General features: G+C 45.6%; 1 protein-coding gene across 1 annotated transcript in view; it reads right to left on the reverse strand.

Annotated features, from left to right (window-relative positions):
* Positions 1–18042, reverse strand: part of PRKDC (protein kinase, DNA-activated, catalytic subunit) — a 3362625-nt gene that overhangs the window by 636193 nt on the left and 2708390 nt on the right. Inside the window, exon 72 of the mRNA XM_069621025.1 lies at positions 4172–4355. Coding sequence (XP_069477126.1) covers positions 4172–4355 — 184 coding nt within the window. The remainder of the gene's footprint in view (positions 1–4171; positions 4356–18042) is intronic.

The following is an 18042-nucleotide window of genomic DNA, read 5'->3' on the forward strand; positions in this document are numbered from 1 at the left end:
ATCTTTAGATTTAGGATTAGATAGGCATTTTTCAAACGCAACTGAAGTTCAATAAACACCTTTGAACTGTGTTCACTTATGTCTGTCTTACTGTTTTATACCATGCCTTCCTTAGATAGGTAAGGCTAGGTCGGTGATTCCTATTTCTGCCAATCTCCCGATGAGAATGTCATGGTTGACTGTGTCAAATGCTGCAGAGAGATCCAGAAGTATTAGAACTGTGATTTTGTCTGAGTCTGCATTAGCCTTTAGATCGTCCCAGATTGAAAGCAATGCCGTGTCCGCTCCGCTCATCGGTCTGAAGCCTACTTGGGCCTGGTCCAGTTTTTCTATGAATTATTGGTGTTATTCAATAGACGTCGGTTTCAAATTTTTGCTGGGTAGGGGATGTTGGAGATGGGTCTGTAGTTGGGGAGGTCCTCCACATTGCCTGCTGTGTCCTTGAGCGGCTTGATGTATGCCGATTTGAATGATCTCTGTACTTTCCCTGTTGAAAGTGATTGGTTGAAAAGGTTTCTGTAGTATTCCATGGGTGTTCTTTGTGTGAGGATTGATTTGTGTATGTCTGGGGGCAGGATTCCATGGGGGAGCCTGCTTTGTTGCCATTTCTTATCAGCTTGATGAATGTCTCAACTGATGTTTGGGGGAAGCTTCAGAGCTTGTTCTGACGATCCTTCGGATGGCACAGTGGGTTGCAGGTTGTGGTTGATTGGTCTGCTTTGTGTGATCTGGTGGATGGTGCCAATTTTGCTTTTGAAGTGGTCTGCAAGGTCGCTGCATAGTTTCAGTGAGGGTATCGATGTGTTGCATCCAAGGGGGTTTCTCATTTCGTTGATGATGTTAAAATATTCCTTTTGGTTGTTGGCGGTTTTGGTGATTCTGTTGTCGTCGTATTTCTTTTTGGCCTTATAGATTTCCTGTATGAGCAGATTTGTTGTTGGAATTGTAATTTCTTCACCTGGTTATTTTTTTCCCTCTATTCTAGTTCAAGCTTCCCATGTTTCCATTTCATGGCACTGAGTAGCGGGTTAAACCATTTTGCTGTTGCTCTTTTGTGCAATGAGGTGAAAGGTTTTTCCTTGGACATCTTGTCGATTGTTCGGCGATGTGAAGTAGTTCTGTTTTTTTGTCGAGGTCAGCTTCATCCAGGGTCGTTGCTGGTGGATTGTTGATTTCCAGTTCTACTAAGTCGGTAGCTTTAATGGTCCTCCAGTTTCTTTTCAGTTGGCAGTTGGTAGGTTTGTTTGACTGTTGTAGGTAACAAGATCATGAAGAGGATGATGAGGTGGTCGCTCCAGAGGATCTGTATTGGTGGTGCCGTGGTAATGAGGTTTTTGTTGGCTAAGATTGCGAGATTGCGTCTAGTGTTCTGTCTCACTGCGCAAGTTGCTCCTTTGACTAGCTGATTTAGTTTCATTGTCTTCAGTTGTTTGGTTAGTGATTTTTGTGCGTTAGCGGTTTCTTCATCAAACCAGATTTTGAAATCTCTCAGGCTTATCAGGTGTTCCTGCTCGATGGCTAGGTTGGTGATGGCTTCAGAGAAGGCGTCCAAGAAGGTTGCATCGTATGTCAGTGGTCAGTATACCAGAATGAATTTGAGGTTTGTTTTGGGGTTTGTTGGTAGGCGAAGGATTAGGGATTCGCAATTTTTGATGCTTAGTGGTTCACCCGTTTTACTTTTCAGGTGTTCCTTGTATGCTATCGCCAGTCCTCCTCCTCTTTGGTTTTTCCGGTTTGCTTGTGAGCACTTGAAGTTTTAAGAGGCAGTTAAGGAGAGTGAGAGTGTGATTTTGTAATTTGTCGCCTAGCCATGTTTCGGTTATAAATAGAATGTTGATCCCTACGTCACCCAGGAGGTCGTAAATCTCTGTGGCATGTTTGGAAATGGATCTAGCGTTGATTAGGTAGCAATGGATCTTTTTGACAAGGTTAGGTTTATTTTTTAATCCTTGTTTTGTCTTGCGGTTGTTAAGTTGGAGTGCTTCTGTCTTGTTATCGCAAATTGATTGGTCGTCCGTGGAGTCTGCCTCGTCATTGAAGCGGTCTGTTAGATTGATTTTTGGGTTAATGAATTCTTCTGCTTCTCCATCTTCTATGTTTTGATGTGGTTGCTGGTGGAGCCCTTGTGTTTTTGTGATATAAGGAGTGAGGGTGTTGGTTTCATTCCTTTCTCTTCTGGGGTCCTCTCTTCTTTCTTTGCAGGATTGCAATGAGTTCTCTGCGTCCCTGGACATCTCAGTGACGTTGAAGCGTCAAGGTGCTGCAATGGTTGCAAGTTCTCATGATGTTTGTTCAGTTGGTTGTAGTGTTTGTAGGGGTGCGTTCTGTATTCCTGAAGGTTTCTACTAGAGGAAGGTGTGGGTGTGGATCTGTTTGGTTTGTTTCTTGTTCTGATTCTCTTTGGCGGCATCCAACTCTGTATCGGGGCATTTTGTGGTCCTTGGCGGAGTTCGGGTTACAGGGGCACTTGCCCACCTTGTTTGAATGATGACGAGTCTTATCCTCTTGCGCTGTGATAGCGGGGTGGCCTTTATGGGTGGTTGTCCAAGTAGTGGTTTAGGGTTCTGGTGTTCCTCTTTCTGTGGGTTGACGGTCTAAACGGGGCACTGGCGGGATGTTAAGCGGTGGAAGAGGGTAGCGCAGTTGGTATGTCTGTTGGTTATGGAAAGTGGACGACGGATTCCTAGTTAACTTGGGGCAATGACCTGGCTATAGTTACTTGCTTTCAGCGGTTAGCTTGGTATTTCTGGAAAAGGGAAGTCCTAGATTTCACAAATGGCAGACAATGAGAAAACACACTTAGATTTGAGATTCCTAGATAGTAGGAGGCTGGGTGCTCCTGGAAAAAGGGAAGGCCTAGGTTTCACAGAATGGCAGACAATGAGAAAACACCCCTAGATTTGAGATCCCTAGATAGTGGGAGAAAGGCCTAGGTTTCAGAGAATGGCAGACAATGAGGAAAAACACACCTAGATTTCAGATTCCTAGATAGTAGGACAAAGGCCTAGGTTTCACAGAATGGCAGACAATGAGAAAAACACACCTAGATTTGAGATTCCTAGATAGTGGGAGAAAGGCCTAGGTTTCACCATACAATATACACTTCAATGTAATCATGTAAGTTGCGTTCACACTAGGTTTGATTTTCTAGAGGGTGTCCTGGGTGTGTATGTTTAGTGGTTGCAGTAATTACTGCAGGAGGTGGTGGTTTAGGATGGGGTGAGCGTTAGCGTAGTTATTACTACCAGCAGTTGTCCCTACCTTGTTCGTTGACGCTGCTTGATGGCTATCAGGTCCACTTTTTGCAAGTGTGGATGCTACCCAAGGCTGCTTCTGCTGTTCGTGGGTGGAATTATGTCTTGGCAACCACCCAGATGAGTCGAGGTGGGAGCAAGGGAGTTCATTGGCAGCTGATTGGGGAATATGTGGGGGTTTCCCACTGCCGGCGGGTACAAGGTGCCAAGCACTGATTAACTGTTGCCTCTGCTGAGCGTGTGGTGTAGTGGTGCAGAGGGGGCAGGTGGCAAAGGTTTTTTTTAGGTAGAATATGTGAAAGGGAGTTGGCAGTTAGCTGGCAATGTTGGCAGTTGTAATTGTTAGTGGGTAGTTGTCTGCTTCCCCTACTGACACCTGCAGAAACCTCATTTGACTGCCTCTTGGGGGTACCCCTTGCCTTGAGGCCCCTTAGATGCAAGGGCTCCCTAAGTAGAACACCTGCCCCAATCAGGGGAGGGGGCGGGAAAATGATATGGAAGGAGCACTAATAGCACACGCAGCGCCGGCACAAATTAAATAAGAAAAAAACACCCAAACTCAAATTCAACAGCAAAGGGAGTAGAAAGACCTCACCTCTGCGCCAGAGGAACAAGAGTGGCTTGCAGGAGGTGGCGAAACAAGGGACAAGGTCACCGTTCGAATGGAGACGAATTTAGCCAATCAGGGGTGGGGCAAGAGGAGGGAAAACAACACAGACGGAGCACTAATAGCACACGCAGCGCTGGCACAAATTACATAAGAAAAAAATGCCCAAACTCAAATTCAACAGTTGCTCTCTTTTCAGGGATAAAGCAATAATGTTAGGATTGTGATTTATGTTACTTGCTTTGAATCAATTATAATACTTACATCAGGAAAACCACTTTCTCACATACAACAGAATAGACTCACTTACCTGCTGCATCATTTTCTTCCTCTTTCCTAAGATGTTTATCACAGAAATCAGCTAATGTCATGTAGGCTTCTACAACGCCAGGTACATCAATATTTTCCACAGTATGAGACTGTACTTCGTCCTCAGCCTTTCGTACTGCACTATTCAGGTAATGCTGAGCCTTCTTGTAAAGGCATGCCGCTATCTACAATGAAAGTAGAAAAGCAACTGTACATTAGTATGCTACTCGTCACTCCAGATATTACACCATTACGAATACTTTGCTCATTGTACTGTTTTTGAATGCTTGTTATGCATTTATATAATTGTATGATCTCTTTGCACTGAAGTATGATCTCTTTGCATTGATGTCCTAAGCTAAAAAACACACATCCACTGCAAGGAGTATAGAAACTTGGCTTTACCAGATTTCAAGAAAGAAAAAGAAGGAAAAGTCACAATTCAGTCAATCATAGTTCTGAGAATAATATACATGTTGGTGGCCTACACATTTCCACAAAAGTAACATGTCAAGGAAAACCTAGCAGCCTTAGACACGAGCATCGAGAATTTGTGCAGTTTAAAGCTATGCAGGGAATTGAGGAGACTAGCATGAAATAGCGGCTTTTGATGCAGACCTGCCTCAAATCACTCTGCAAGAAGGCATAAAGAGGGTGGTAGATAATCTAAGTATAGACCTCTAAATGAGATCTAATTTTATGACATGCGTGAATGATATCTTGGAAAATATAACAAACATATTCAGCCTGCACTTCTGCCTAGATACCAAAGATTCAAGCTGGGTGAATGGAAATGAAGGATATTTTGTGGAAAGTGGCTTATTAACACACCTCGATCGCTAGCAGGCAAAGAGAGCACAAACATAATAGCCACTGTGCCCTTGTGGATAAGGTGTTTCTTGTTTGACTAGTGCAGGGCGCGAAAGGAGTCGGTCGGTGCTGCACTGCGCCCTCTGATGACAAAAAGTTTCCAAACATCAGCTGCACTGGTATATGAATATCCTAGATGAGGGATCTGTTGCATGAAGGAATGAACCAGGAATATAGCTTTATACACCTCAAAATACCATTGTTGAGAACAGGAAATAATTTGTACTCCCTAAAAAATACTTTTACTCCCAACTTCACAAAAAGGAAGAAATGTAATCCAACTTGAAAATCTTATCTGGAGGTCTGCGAGATCATAATACAAAGCTTAGCTCTTTGCTTATGTATAAATGTCCCGTTTACATATATTCCTTATGCTGAACAATGAGCCAGTCTACCTCTTCGTAAATTGTTTTGATTTTAATGGAATAGGGAAGGAACAAAGTAAGGACACATTTACTCACAATAAAGTTTGGGCTCTGATCGTGACCCAGGAGAATGACGCCCTTCTACTGCATGCAAATTGTCCCAAAGACACAAAGTCTAAAAAAAGTTCCATTAAAGTTCCAAGCTTTTCACGACAAGCAAATTAGTTCTACAGTATCCTCGTGGGGGTAGGGGAATAGCTCCCTTCTCCCAGCTGGTTCCCCAAAGTCCTTTATAGACTCTTACAAAACTTGTAATTCCTTCCAATGAAGTTTCAACACACTTCGGTTTCTTTATGCTCTTTATCCTGTTCCCACTGGCACAACAAAGATGCTCCCGAGCCACTCTTGACACTCCAGCACCATGCTCTTGTGGAACTGTTCAGGGAATTGCACTACAAAGTGATTCACTGCATCATATACTTCATGATTTACAGTCTCCAGTCTTCCCGGGCCCATCCCAGACTTGTTCTTGTTCCTGTTACATTCTACCAGGGAACTGTTCACCGGCTTCATCAGGGGTCGCAGGTTCACTCTCTCTGTTTTAGGTTCTTCTTTCTCGCTACTTCTGCTGCCTGCTTCTCTTGGCGGCCAATTACTGTTGGCGGTGTCAGCGCTGTTGTTGGACTACTCAGATCACCCACGACAGGTCACGCCACCACCACAGTCTTTTGTACTCTCCACACACTCATCGATGCGGCTTTGCTGTAGGCTATGGTAGGTGGTCTCGGCACCGTTGTCGGACCGAATGGTCCACCCACTACAGGTTGCGCCACCGCCTTTCCGTTTTTCTAGGTTTACTGCGGCAGTTCCAAACCGACTCGCAAGATGCTTCTCTGGTGTCCCGCTGTACGTCTTTTTAACTTTAGAGACGTGCAAGCGGTAAGCTTCCTTCGGTTCGCCTCTCCTTCGCGGCGTTCGTGTCAGCCTCAGATGGTCTGCTTGTCCTCTGCGTTCTGACCGGCATAAGAACAAGTGACAGACAGAGCCAGACTCTGCCTCTCTCTTCGTTCTGGTGTTCTCTCAGCCGCGTCAACTTTAAACTTCCTAGCTCGTTGTAACGCTTTCCAAAGACTAGAATGCAGCGCTGTTTTGCCACATATGGTCTTCTTCATTACTCCATCCCTCTTCCTCATCTCAGTATTGAAAAGGGGGCGGGGGAAGACACATAGGGTGTTTGACTGCTGTAAGGTGGGATTTCTTCATCTATACCAGAATAAGCCATGTATGTATGTTGCATAAGCATATATGTGTCATTTCGAATTATGACTGCAAGACTATTTTTGATCTAGTGTTCTAGAATTCTTCGGTCCGTCTGGAGTTTGCCTTCCCCCTACGTGGTGCTCCTGTAGATAGTCACACCCAGGTTTAGAGTCAGGTAGCATCTGCCTTTCCCTGGCCATGTAGGAGAAGCTTCCTTCCAGAGAATCAGTGATAATATTGCTAGATTTGTCCCAGTATCCAGCATTAGCCAGTGACCAGAAGCTACCCAGCTGGGACAGGGAGCTAGTCCTTTGTGTTCCACAAATCTAACTTCCACATAAGATGCAAACATATAATTGTGTCCATTATTTATGACCCCTTATTCTTTAAATGTTGCATAGATGTATCCTAATGTTTATTTATAGATTGTCCTGAATGCACAAAGTTAAATTCACATAGGTTTGTTTGCTTGGTATCATTTGTCGTGGGGAGCCAAAAGTAGCTCCTGGTAGCTGTCATTTTTTCCATTTATTTTTTTAGCATGTTCAGTTTATTTTTTCCATCAATGTCCTCACATACAATAATGCAGGTACATGTGCCAGATGTCACCATAATGACATTTGTACAGGAAATAGTTTGCCATCCACAGAGCAGTTTGTGTGATTACAATCCAACCTTTGTCCTCCTCCAGTGTCTCTTTTCTTGGAGTTGTAGCTGTTGGTGTCAAGCTAACCAGGCTCTTCTAGGCTACAAGTAGGAGCTAAACAGCTCCCATCTCCCCTCAATTTCTAACCCTGTGCAACTGTGCTGAAAAGCATCCCAGGAGAAGGGAGTCATTGTCCTGGGCTGTTCCTGTTTTTGTCTTATTGGTAGAGCAAGAGTAGCTTAGCTTTTCTGTTTACTTTGGACTAAAGATTTATGACTAGCACCCTAGGTTAGTTATGTTAGGTAGGGAAACCCTTAACGTAAGGAAAGTTAGGCATTTTCTTAATTATTTAAATACAATACTTGTGAACATGGCACATAATTGTCTGCCCCCTCCTTCTGACCTACCACACAACCCAACAAAAACCTGAGATCAGGCTCTGAGCTCATCCTTATGATCCTTCCTTAAAATCCACTAGAATAGGGGGATCCTCCTTCTCTGCCCAAGCTCCCATTCTCTGGAACTCAATTCACTTAGCATCAGCCGCTTAGAGGATGACCTTGCCTCCCAGAAGGCCCTCAAGATCTGGCTCTTGCCACCTGCAACCTCATGAACCCTGCCTCACTTGGAGTTCACCAACATTGCAATTAGGCTTTATCAGTATTGTTTCCCCTCAGGATCTCTCCAGAACAAGGTAGAGAATAAACACCAGCAGACCCCAGGACATAATTCTGTGCCACATTGACAAGATCAAGGAACGAGCTGGGATTCATCGCCCTCCATGTTGATGGATATTCGCAGACACGGCTATCCACACGCACGCCTCTGCTACCATGCACCACTCTAAGACACAATGCACAACAGCTCTGCCATCAAAATGCAGCTAAGTCCCACAGTAAAATATGGTGAAGCCGGACACATAACGAGTCTTGCACACCCTCACTCCCCCCAACTACCTCACTGCATACATCCACATGCCTGCTCAACATGGGTAGCTAACAGGTGCTTGGCCATCCCAAACAGATTTCGTGTTGGTCAAACTACTCACATGCATTTTTTTTTTTTATATATGTTTTATTGGTTAATCAACGTTAAACCTTTAACATTCATCCCAAGAAGAAAAATGATTATCCTTAGATTATTTTTGGTTTCATGTCCGCATTTCAGGGTCCTCAACAGGATTCCCAAAGATAATCTTTCAGACTATTCTGTCCTTGGACAATACTGTATCAATTTCCTCCTGATCCAGCTTTAGGGATTCTACGAACTTTAGAGCATCAAGTGTCCGACCAACTCTTTCAACTGTTAGGAGACGCTCCCAGTATTCATCTTCAGTTTCCAAGGAGATATTACTTGTATAGCTTCCCAAGTATGACTGGCGTTTTGATGCCAAGGTTGGGCATGTTAGCATCACGTGTTTCACAGATTCAATTTGGTCCTCATTTCTACAGAACCTGCAGAACGCTGATGATTTTTCAATAAGTTTTCTTCTCAGTTTTACCTCACGGGAGCACCATATATTGAGTCTACAGCGCAACAGCAGGTCTCTGTAGTGTTTAGATGGAAATTTCTGTAGGTACGCTGGGAGGATGTTAAGTGCTTTGCGTTCCCAAATGATGTTTGGACACCAATTTCGTAACAGTTTGTTTTCCTGAGTTTCCTCCCAATCTTTTTCCCGTACAATTTGTTTAGCCTTGTCCGGGTTGCACTTCAGGATATCCTCCGAAATGCCCAGCTGTACCAGGATTTCCTCACATCTCCTTTTCCACTCCTGCAGGATTATGTCTTCATTAGGTAGGCCCGGTCTTGCTAGAATTCTATAAGGCTGCGCCGGTTTGTCCAGAATGCATTTCCGGTATAAGGATAGGGATTTCCATAGCGTAATTGAGACCATGGATTGAAGTCTTAATTCTGATCTTATGAGTACTAAGGGAATCGAATTAGGTAGGTATAGGATCTTACGCCAGAAATAGGACTCACATAAGTTCCAGGTATCCCATCTTAATGCTAAAAGTGACTCTGCTCCGTACGTTAATACGGCCACCACCTTTTGCTTATAAAATGTAATGATTGGCACCATTGAGAATTTTCCATACCTACGGTGCAGGAGTACCCCTTGATTTGTCAAGGCTACCAATTTTTCACGAATCAGGGTATAGTGGGCTTGTTCGTTACAGTTCTTGTTTATCCTAATACCAAGGTATATGGTATTTTCCACTACTTCCAGTTTTTCCTTTTCCAGTGTCCATATCGGTCGTTTCACTGCAGTTGTTTTCCCACGACACGATTACATGCATAAAATCATCGATTTCTTTATGTTAATTTGCATGTCATTACATTTTAGATATTTATTGAAGGCTTCGATTCGTCGCTGTAGGCCTATTGGTGTCTGGTCAGCGGATACCACGTCGTCTGCGTATAGCATCCACGGGACTTCCATTCCATTTACCTTCGGAGGGAAAGCACGAATTTGGTCTTGAGCTATTTTCATTTCAGCCATATAGAGGCCAAAAAGGAAGGGGGCCAATGCACATCCTTGCTTAATTCCCCGTGCTGTTTTGATTTTCCTTGATAGCACACCATTCCTAGTAATTTGAACCTGAATTGATGTGTCAGTATAAAGAGCTTGAATCGCTTCCAGCAGGTCGGTCAGGCAACCCCAGATACTCAGTTTTGACCACAGGCGCTCTCTGTTTACTCCGTCGAACGCCTGTTCAAGATCGATAAAGGCCAGATATATTGTGGTCTTCTCTTTCAGTGCTTTTGCCTTTAATAAGTTTATCAAAAACAGGTTAAGGGCAGTGCCCACGCCGCTTATAAAGGCAGTCTGTCTTTCGTCCAGGATGTTAGTTCCTGAGGCCCATTTTTTTAAGTTCCTTAACAGGATGGACGCGAAGAGTTTACCGATGGAGTCCAACAGTGCAATTGGCCTGTAGTTCCTTGGATTACCACGATCCCCCTTTTTAAAGATGGGAACTATATATGCCTCCGTCCACGTGGTTGGAATTTGCCTGGCTTTCATTATTTTTTGGAAGAGTGCATATATCAGGTCAGACCAATCTTCACAGTTCTCTTTTAACATTTTGTTGGAGATACCATCAGGGCCTGCTGCCCTGGAGGGGCTGAGATTTTTGATGAGCATCTGGATATCATCTCTTTCGAATTCCAGGGCCCAGGCAGGACCGTCAGTTCTTATCTCTGGTCCTATCTCCTTGGTTTTCCCTTTAAACAGCGCAGTATAATGCCGGAACCAACTGTCCTCTGAGACTTGATTGACGCCTATTGCTGACTGGTTCAAGTCTCTATTATTAATTAAATCCCAAGTGCATCTTGTGTTGTTTGTTGATATCGCTGCCAGCCTTTTTTCGGCGTCTCTTTGTGTTCTTAAGAAACAAGTTGAACGCAGCCAGTTTTTATAGGTTTGCTGGCATTTCCTCAAAAGCTCTTCTTTCTCCGTGCTGTTAGTCTTTTTTATAAACTTGAGTTCTGCTCTATATTGCTTTCTTCTAGTTACTACAAGTTCATCATAGGCGTGCTTTTTTTCGATGATGTTCACTTTCGCTGGGTCATACTTAACCACAAATGCTTCCAACAGCCATTTGTATTCGACTGATTCTTCACCATTATTAGAGGCTTCTTGATAGTCCTGCACCAGCTTCGGTATGGCTTGATTTTTTAATCTCAATCGATTTCTCCCCCACGAAACTTCTGTCTCGCTCCATTTGTTAGTCGTTGTTGTTAGTTTAATGCCCCATGCAAGTTCGGTTCTCAACAGACTGTGGTCACTATTAGCTTGCTTGGTTATTGTGAAAGATTTAATCCATGGAAGCGTGTTTCCACCTACGAAACAGTAGTCTAGGCAAGCAGCGGTTTTCCCGCTATGCCATGTATTTGCACCCATTAGATCGCCTCTGGTCTGGCTGTTTAACATCCTCATATCACGGATAGACATTTCCTTCATCCATCGACTTTCCTTTCCTCGTAGATTTTCTGTTTCCCTAATTTTACCATCCTTATCTAGAAGTTTGATGTTTAGATCTCATATTTAATAGGATCAACTTATCTTTATCTTCAATCATGGACTTGTCAATTGTATTCATGATGGATTTTAGGTAAATCCCCTGGCTCGGCATGTTTTCGCTCCAATAAGTATTAATAAGAATCATTTTTTTAGAATCCTCCTGTTTCTCTGCTTTAAGAGCAATTGATAGGATTTGCACATAGGGATTAGGTGTCTCATGTTCCAGGACTTGCAATGGGGAATCTAGTTTCTTTAACACCATCAGACTCACAAATGGTCTACCTTTCGGGCCCTTTTTAGCCGGGTTAAAGTAGACTTCATAGCCCTCACATATTGGGGCTTCACGCAGCCAGGATTCCTGAATGGAGATTAGATCGTAGTTGGCTAGGAAGCCACTATCCTTCGAGAACAGATGTTGAAATCCTCTGGTATTCGATGAGGCACAGTATATAGGTCTATATTGCTCTTCCTTACTCTATTGTTTCTTCTTAGAATTACAGGTAGTCATCGTCCATAGTCGATCATTAATTTTAAGTTCCGGGTAATTTCGGTTAGATTTTTCCTTCCTTGGATTTTCCACGTTATCCACTGTGAATCTCAGGTTTTTTAATTTCTCAACAAAGTATTCCTTGGTGGGGGGTTGGTCGTTATGGATTTTTCCTTCATTTCTATTTTTTTTCTCCTCCCCCTCCGTCTCGCGTGCTTTTACATCCCTTTTTCTCACCTCCTCGCTTACTCTATCATTTAATTTATAGACATGAGCCAATGGTTTTTCCCTGCCAAGTTCTATTGGCTCCGCCCTGGGTCTCCTTCCCCCCATTGTTGTATCTTTTGGATTTGTACATTTGGTATCCCGGTCCCAATCTTCTAGGCGGTAGCCCTTTTTTTTAAGATGTTCGTTGGCCTTTAGAAATTTCTGTTTGATTTCATTTGAGGTAAGATGTAATATTACTTGGTCCGTCCTCTTTTCCCTTGGGAATTCTACGACTTTTATGTCGTCTGATGAAATTTCCCGAAGCGCTGGAACCTGCTTACAGAGAGACGCAACATAACGTCTATTTAGAAGGGCCTTTCTGGGGCCATTAGATGTAGTTTCCAACTTCAGATAGTATATTCTGGAGGCAGATGGTTTCTTTTGAATTGGAACATGCGACCTTTGTCTTTTTTTTTCAACCATACAGTCCTTTTCATTGTAGGTACTTCTTTGCTCAGGGCGAGTATTTTCTTGTTGAGACCGTACATTCTTTTCTTTAAGAGCCAACTCTTTCCTTTTTTGTTCCAAGGTTTTAAAGCACCAGGGCTGTTCATCATTATCATCTTGATCTTTTTCAGAAGGGGCAGCTCTTTTTCCTAGCCCCCCTTTGGACTTATTAATTGGGTCCTTTTGAGGTTTCTTACCCACATTCGAGGGTAAATCCAAATCGACCGTGTCCCAGTTATCAATTGTCTTCCAATCTGACGGACTGATTCTTCCCCACTCATCTTCATCGCTAATTTTATCCATGAGATCGATCAGGTCACTCAAGTCCGCAGATTTATCCAAATCATCCCTTTTGTCGTCCGCTAAAGGCTCCCTGATTTTAAATTCATTCACTCCCTCAGCCTCCATACTATCTAATTCTTTCATGGCCAGTTCTCTTCTTGGCTTCTTGGTACATTGCAAATTTTCCCTTCTCGGAGGAGTTCTTAAATTCCTCAAGAAGGCTCTTGATCCATTCACCTTCCGCTTGAGCGTTTCATTTTTTGATTTTTTTCCATTATCTTTAGTTTTATTAGCCAACTCTTTTCCCAATCGATGATCCTTCTCTTTTATGATTGTGCCTGAGAAAATCGCAAAATTAGGCTGCTCTGGTTGGGATTTCGGGTCTTGTTTTTGATCTCCATTACGGCCAGGGGAAATCAAAATTATTTCCTCCTGTGGTGTCTCTGGATCGTTGCTTTGTTTCAATTTCATAGGGCCTTTCCCTCGGTTTAGATTTTCCACCGCCTGTGGGTTCAATTTATTTTGTTTATGCAAAGATCTCATCCATTTGCAATCTTCAAGTACTGCTTCCATAAGCAGTGACTTATCACTAGCGTCCCTTCTTGCTAGATCGCCGAGGCGGTTTTGCCAGAGCTGAGTTTGTTTGGCTTCTTTATTTATTCGTATATTCAGGTTCTGTAAAGACAGATCCATTTGCATATTTGCCTCCTTTATCTGCAAATTCGTAGTAGTAACTTCTTGTACCGAGTCTTTTATCACCTCATAAAGTTTGAGAAAAGGCACTAATGAGATGGTCAGCGAGGTCATGATCACTTGTTGTATATGTTCCATGTCTTTCGCTCTTTCAGTTATACAGGCTTCGCTGATTAGTTGGGTTATTTGGTCTTTTCGTAGTATATTCGGAATCAGCACTGGGTCTTCCCTTGCCAGCGTCTGGGTCATTTTAGTTATCATACGAGGTTCCTCGACTGGAAGTTGCGATTTTGGATCTTGTTTTCGGCAACCTAAACTAGTATTAGTCTTTTCAAGATCAGTGTATCGCTTCGCATTATCGCCCCGCTGATTTATGGCGGGTAACTCAGAATCGGTGGTCACAAAGGATCTCCCTTCTTCTAGTTCCATGTCCAAAGCTGCCATCCTCTCATTTATTAGGGAGAAGCTCTTCCTTTTTTCCCTTTGAATTTTCCCCGTCAGTAACGTAAGGTCCTGCATGATTTTACTCGCAAGGCTCGAGTTACTCAGGTTAACTGGAGGCAGCAATCTGGACCCTTGAGGTCTTAAAGGAGTCATCCCATCAGAATCATTTTGAGGGTGTATGTCTAAACACGTCTTTGTAGGATAATTCCCACCAATTACACGCGGCATCATCATTGGATTTTCTAAGGACATAGGTGTTATTCTCTCGTTTGTGCCATCTTTTGGCCTCATATCCAATTTATCCTTCTGGGTATTTATATGGGTTTTTTGGTCACTTTTACCCATAAGGTCTTGGGTGCAATTCTCTTCCCTGTATGGCTGGAAGATATCAATAGCTACTGGGGATGCCTCCCTGAAGCCTGGATGACATGATTTTTCCTCCATGTCGATTGTAGAAGCTCGCAGGGCTTTTTCCCATTGGCCCAGCTCAATGACGTCCCAATCATCTCCATGAGTCCCTCCAATCTCAGATAATGGAGCCATCTCGTTGCTGGAGTTATTTCTCGATTCTCTAGGCGCCTTTGGAGTGACGCTTCGTCTGCTCACCACCTTCTCCTCTATCGAGCTCTCCATCCTTGGCTCCATGTCGAGATTAGGTTTGATAAGAGTTTCGACTGGTTCGTCGACACGATTGCTCGTTTGAACGTCATCTATACTTCGAGAAGTGGATAAATCCGTTCTCACATCAGTTTCGCTTCTAGCATTAATTAATCCAATCACCCTATCGGCTCCCGTGTTGTCCAAATCACACGTGGGCTCCCCTTGTGGATCTTCTGGGAGCGGATTAGAGTCTACTGGAATTTCGGTACGTTCTTTTGAGGGAGCAGAGCAAACGCTTTGGGTGGTTACATCTGACTCACCACTGTGTTGATCTTTCCCCTTCTCCTGATTAGTGTCGTCGTTCTGGGACTTTGATGGATCTTGAATCATAGGAAAAGGATTTGTTACCCCTCCTATAGAGGGAATTGTACATGCCATTGGTTGCTTCGGGGAGTTCGGTATCAATCGTGAGTTATCTGGGTTTAGACACATTAGAGGATCATTGTTTCCCATATCCGTATTTGCCCCCACAGAAAGGCTCTTTCGTTTTTTGCCGCAAAAAGGTAGGCGGCTTTGTTTCGTCGAGGTCACTTTCAACGAGTGCTCAGGACTCCCCTTTGCCTCTGGTAAAGAGGCAACTCTTTGCCTTACCTGAAGTCTAGTTCTCAGCCCCGTTGCAGAGATGTCTATGGTCGCTGGGGCTGGTTTCATCCTGTCGTGCAGCTCCTCTATGCAAACCTCGTAGTGGGAGAATGAACTACAAATTCTACTCGTTGCGCGGCGGTCTCCGCTACAGCCAGCAGCCAAACAGCCCAACAGCCAGGTAACTCTCCAGACGATGCCCTTTGCGCGCTCGGGCTTAGCGTCGCAAGGGTGTCTGGGTCAGACCTACATTCTACTTCCTTCCTGGGGGAGGAGCCGGGGGCGGGCAAAGAGGCGGGGTCAGGCAGCGCTCCGGCGCAATGATGTTTCCCCTCCTGCCTCCGCACTGGGTGTCCGCGCCACACAGGCGAACCTCAAGGGAAGCAGACTGTTCTCCAGTCACACAGCAGCCACAGCCCAACAGCCAGGTAACTCTCCAGGCGATGCCCTTTGCGCGCTCGGGCTTAGCGCCGCAAGGGTGTCTGGGTCAGACCTAAATTCTACTTCCTTCCTGGGGGAGGAGCCGGGGGCGGGCAAAGAGGCGGGGTCAGGCAGCGCTCCGGCGCAATGATGTTTCCCCTCCTGCCTCCGCACTGGGTGTCCGCGCCACACAGGCGAACCTCAAGGGAAGCAGACTGTTCTCCAGTCACACAGCAGCCACAGCCCAACAGCCAGGTAACTCTCCAGACGATGCCCTTTGCGCACTCGGGCTTAGCGCCGCAAGGGTGTCTGGGTCAGACCTAAATTCTACTTCCTTCCTGGGAGAGGAGCCGGGGGCGGGCAAAGAGGCGGGGTCAGGCAGCGCTCCGGCGCAATGATGTTTCCCCTCCTGCCTCCCCACTGGGTGTCCGCGCCACACAGGCGAACCTCAAGGGAAGCAGACTGTTCTCCAGTCACACAGCAGCCACAGCCCAACAGCCAGGTAACTCTCCAGACGATGCCCTTTGCGCGCTCGGGCTTAGCGCCGCAAGGGTGTCTGGGTCAGACCTAAATTCTACTTCCTTCCTGAGGGAGGAGCCGGGGGCGGGCAAAGAGGCGGGGTCAGGCAGCGCTCCGGCGCAATGATGTTTCCCCTCCTGCCTCCGCACTGGGTGTCCGCGCCACACAGGCGAACCTCAAGGGAAGCAGACTGTTCTCCAGTCACACAGCAGCCACAGCCCAACAGCCAGGTAACTCTCCAGACGATGCCCTTTGCGCACTCGGGCTTAGCGCCGCAAGGGTGTCTGGGTCAGACCTAAATTCTACTTCCTTCCTGGGAGAGGAGCCGGGGGCGGGCAAAGAGGCGGGGTCAGTCAGCGCTCCGGCGCAATGATGTTTCCCCTCCTGCCTCCCCACTGGGTGTCCGCGCCACACAGGCGAACCTCAAGGGAAGCAGACTGTTCTCCAGTCACACAGCAGCCACAGCCCAACAGCCAGGTAACTCTCCAGACGATGCCCTTTGCGCGCTCGGGCTTAGCGCCGCAAGGGTGTCTGGGTCAGACCTAAATTCTACTTCCTTCCTGGGGGAGGAGCCGGGGGCAGGCAAAGAGGCGGGGTCAGGCAGCGCTCCGGCGCAATGATGTTTCCCCTCCTGCCTCCGCACTGGGTGTCCGCGCCACACAGGCGAACCTCAAGGGAAGCAGACTGTTCTCCAGTCACACAGCAGCCACAGCCCAACAGCCAGGTAACTCTCCAGACGATGCCCTTTGCGCACACGCATTCTAAACGTGTCTGACAAATTTCCCATACCTTGTACTTCGGTCCCCAGAGGACGTTCACCTACAGCCCTTATGAGGACATACCATTGGGAAAAGGTGCTATAGAAATGATAAATTAAGTTACAAACCACATTAGACAGATCGAGACAACCGTCTCACAAGCCTGTTCTCTGCATTGGTACAGGACGCCTTCCTTTTTCTGCTCTTCCGGGTGTTGTCAGAGCAGCTATCGACAAACCACCAGAGCGGTCTTCGTGGACTCTGGATTCTTTTGTGGAAGTTTATTCTGGGCAGACTGAGCATGGGTGGTAGGTTCCTTCCTCACCCTCTTATCACGGGAAGGCTCCACAAGGGACTTTGTCCTCTTGCATGCAAGAGGGAGTACGCTGCTGAGGACTGCAGTGTGGCATGAAGCATGGTTCCAAATGGAAGCAGTGTCTGGGGCACATTACCCTCGTCAAGGCAGGTCTTCAACCGTCTGTGCCGGTGGCAAAGAGTCTACTTGGGGAAGGAATGGCAGACAGTACACAAGTTGACGTTGTTGTCCGGGTACAGGCAGTAGATGCACTCTGCATGCTGGTCTTACATGTAGATACGCAAAATAGAGGGGTTGGGAGTCTCTCTACCGGCCTCAGTCACGGGGGAGTCTGAACCAGATTTTATAGCTCACTATCCCTTTCACAGAAGAGAAATATCCACAACATATCAGTTTTTGTCCTGCCAAAGGGCTGCCCAGTACCAAAATGCTAGGCAATTCTCTTCTGAACAAGAGTACCAACAGCAACCCTAGACATGTGTTTTAGCCTGGCTGGGCCTCATCAGTGAGGTGGAGCTGTGCCTCTCTAACAACTGTGAGCAAGGGGTTCTTGCGTCTGGATTACTCTAGTAATTTAGGGTGAGACCCAAAGTTACTTTTTGATATGCAAAACAGGGGGGTTCTGGGTGTCTCTCTTCCGGCCTCAGCCACGGGGGAGTCTCAACCAGAATTTTTAGCTCACTATCCCTATCACAGAAGATAATTATTTAGATATTCTTCAAGTACAAGGTGGAGCATGCCTTGAAGAGAGTTTTCTTTATTTTCTAGTCAGCCATGGTGGGGTGAAGGGGTACCTGCAGCGGGCCTCAGACCTGAGGTGGCAAAGGTATGGACA

This window comes from Ambystoma mexicanum, chromosome 5q, assembly GCF_040938575.1.
Source record: "Ambystoma mexicanum isolate Mex_15411 chromosome 5q, UKY_AmexF1_1, whole genome shotgun sequence".
Taxonomy (NCBI): Eukaryota; Metazoa; Chordata; class Amphibia; order Caudata; family Ambystomatidae; genus Ambystoma; species Ambystoma mexicanum.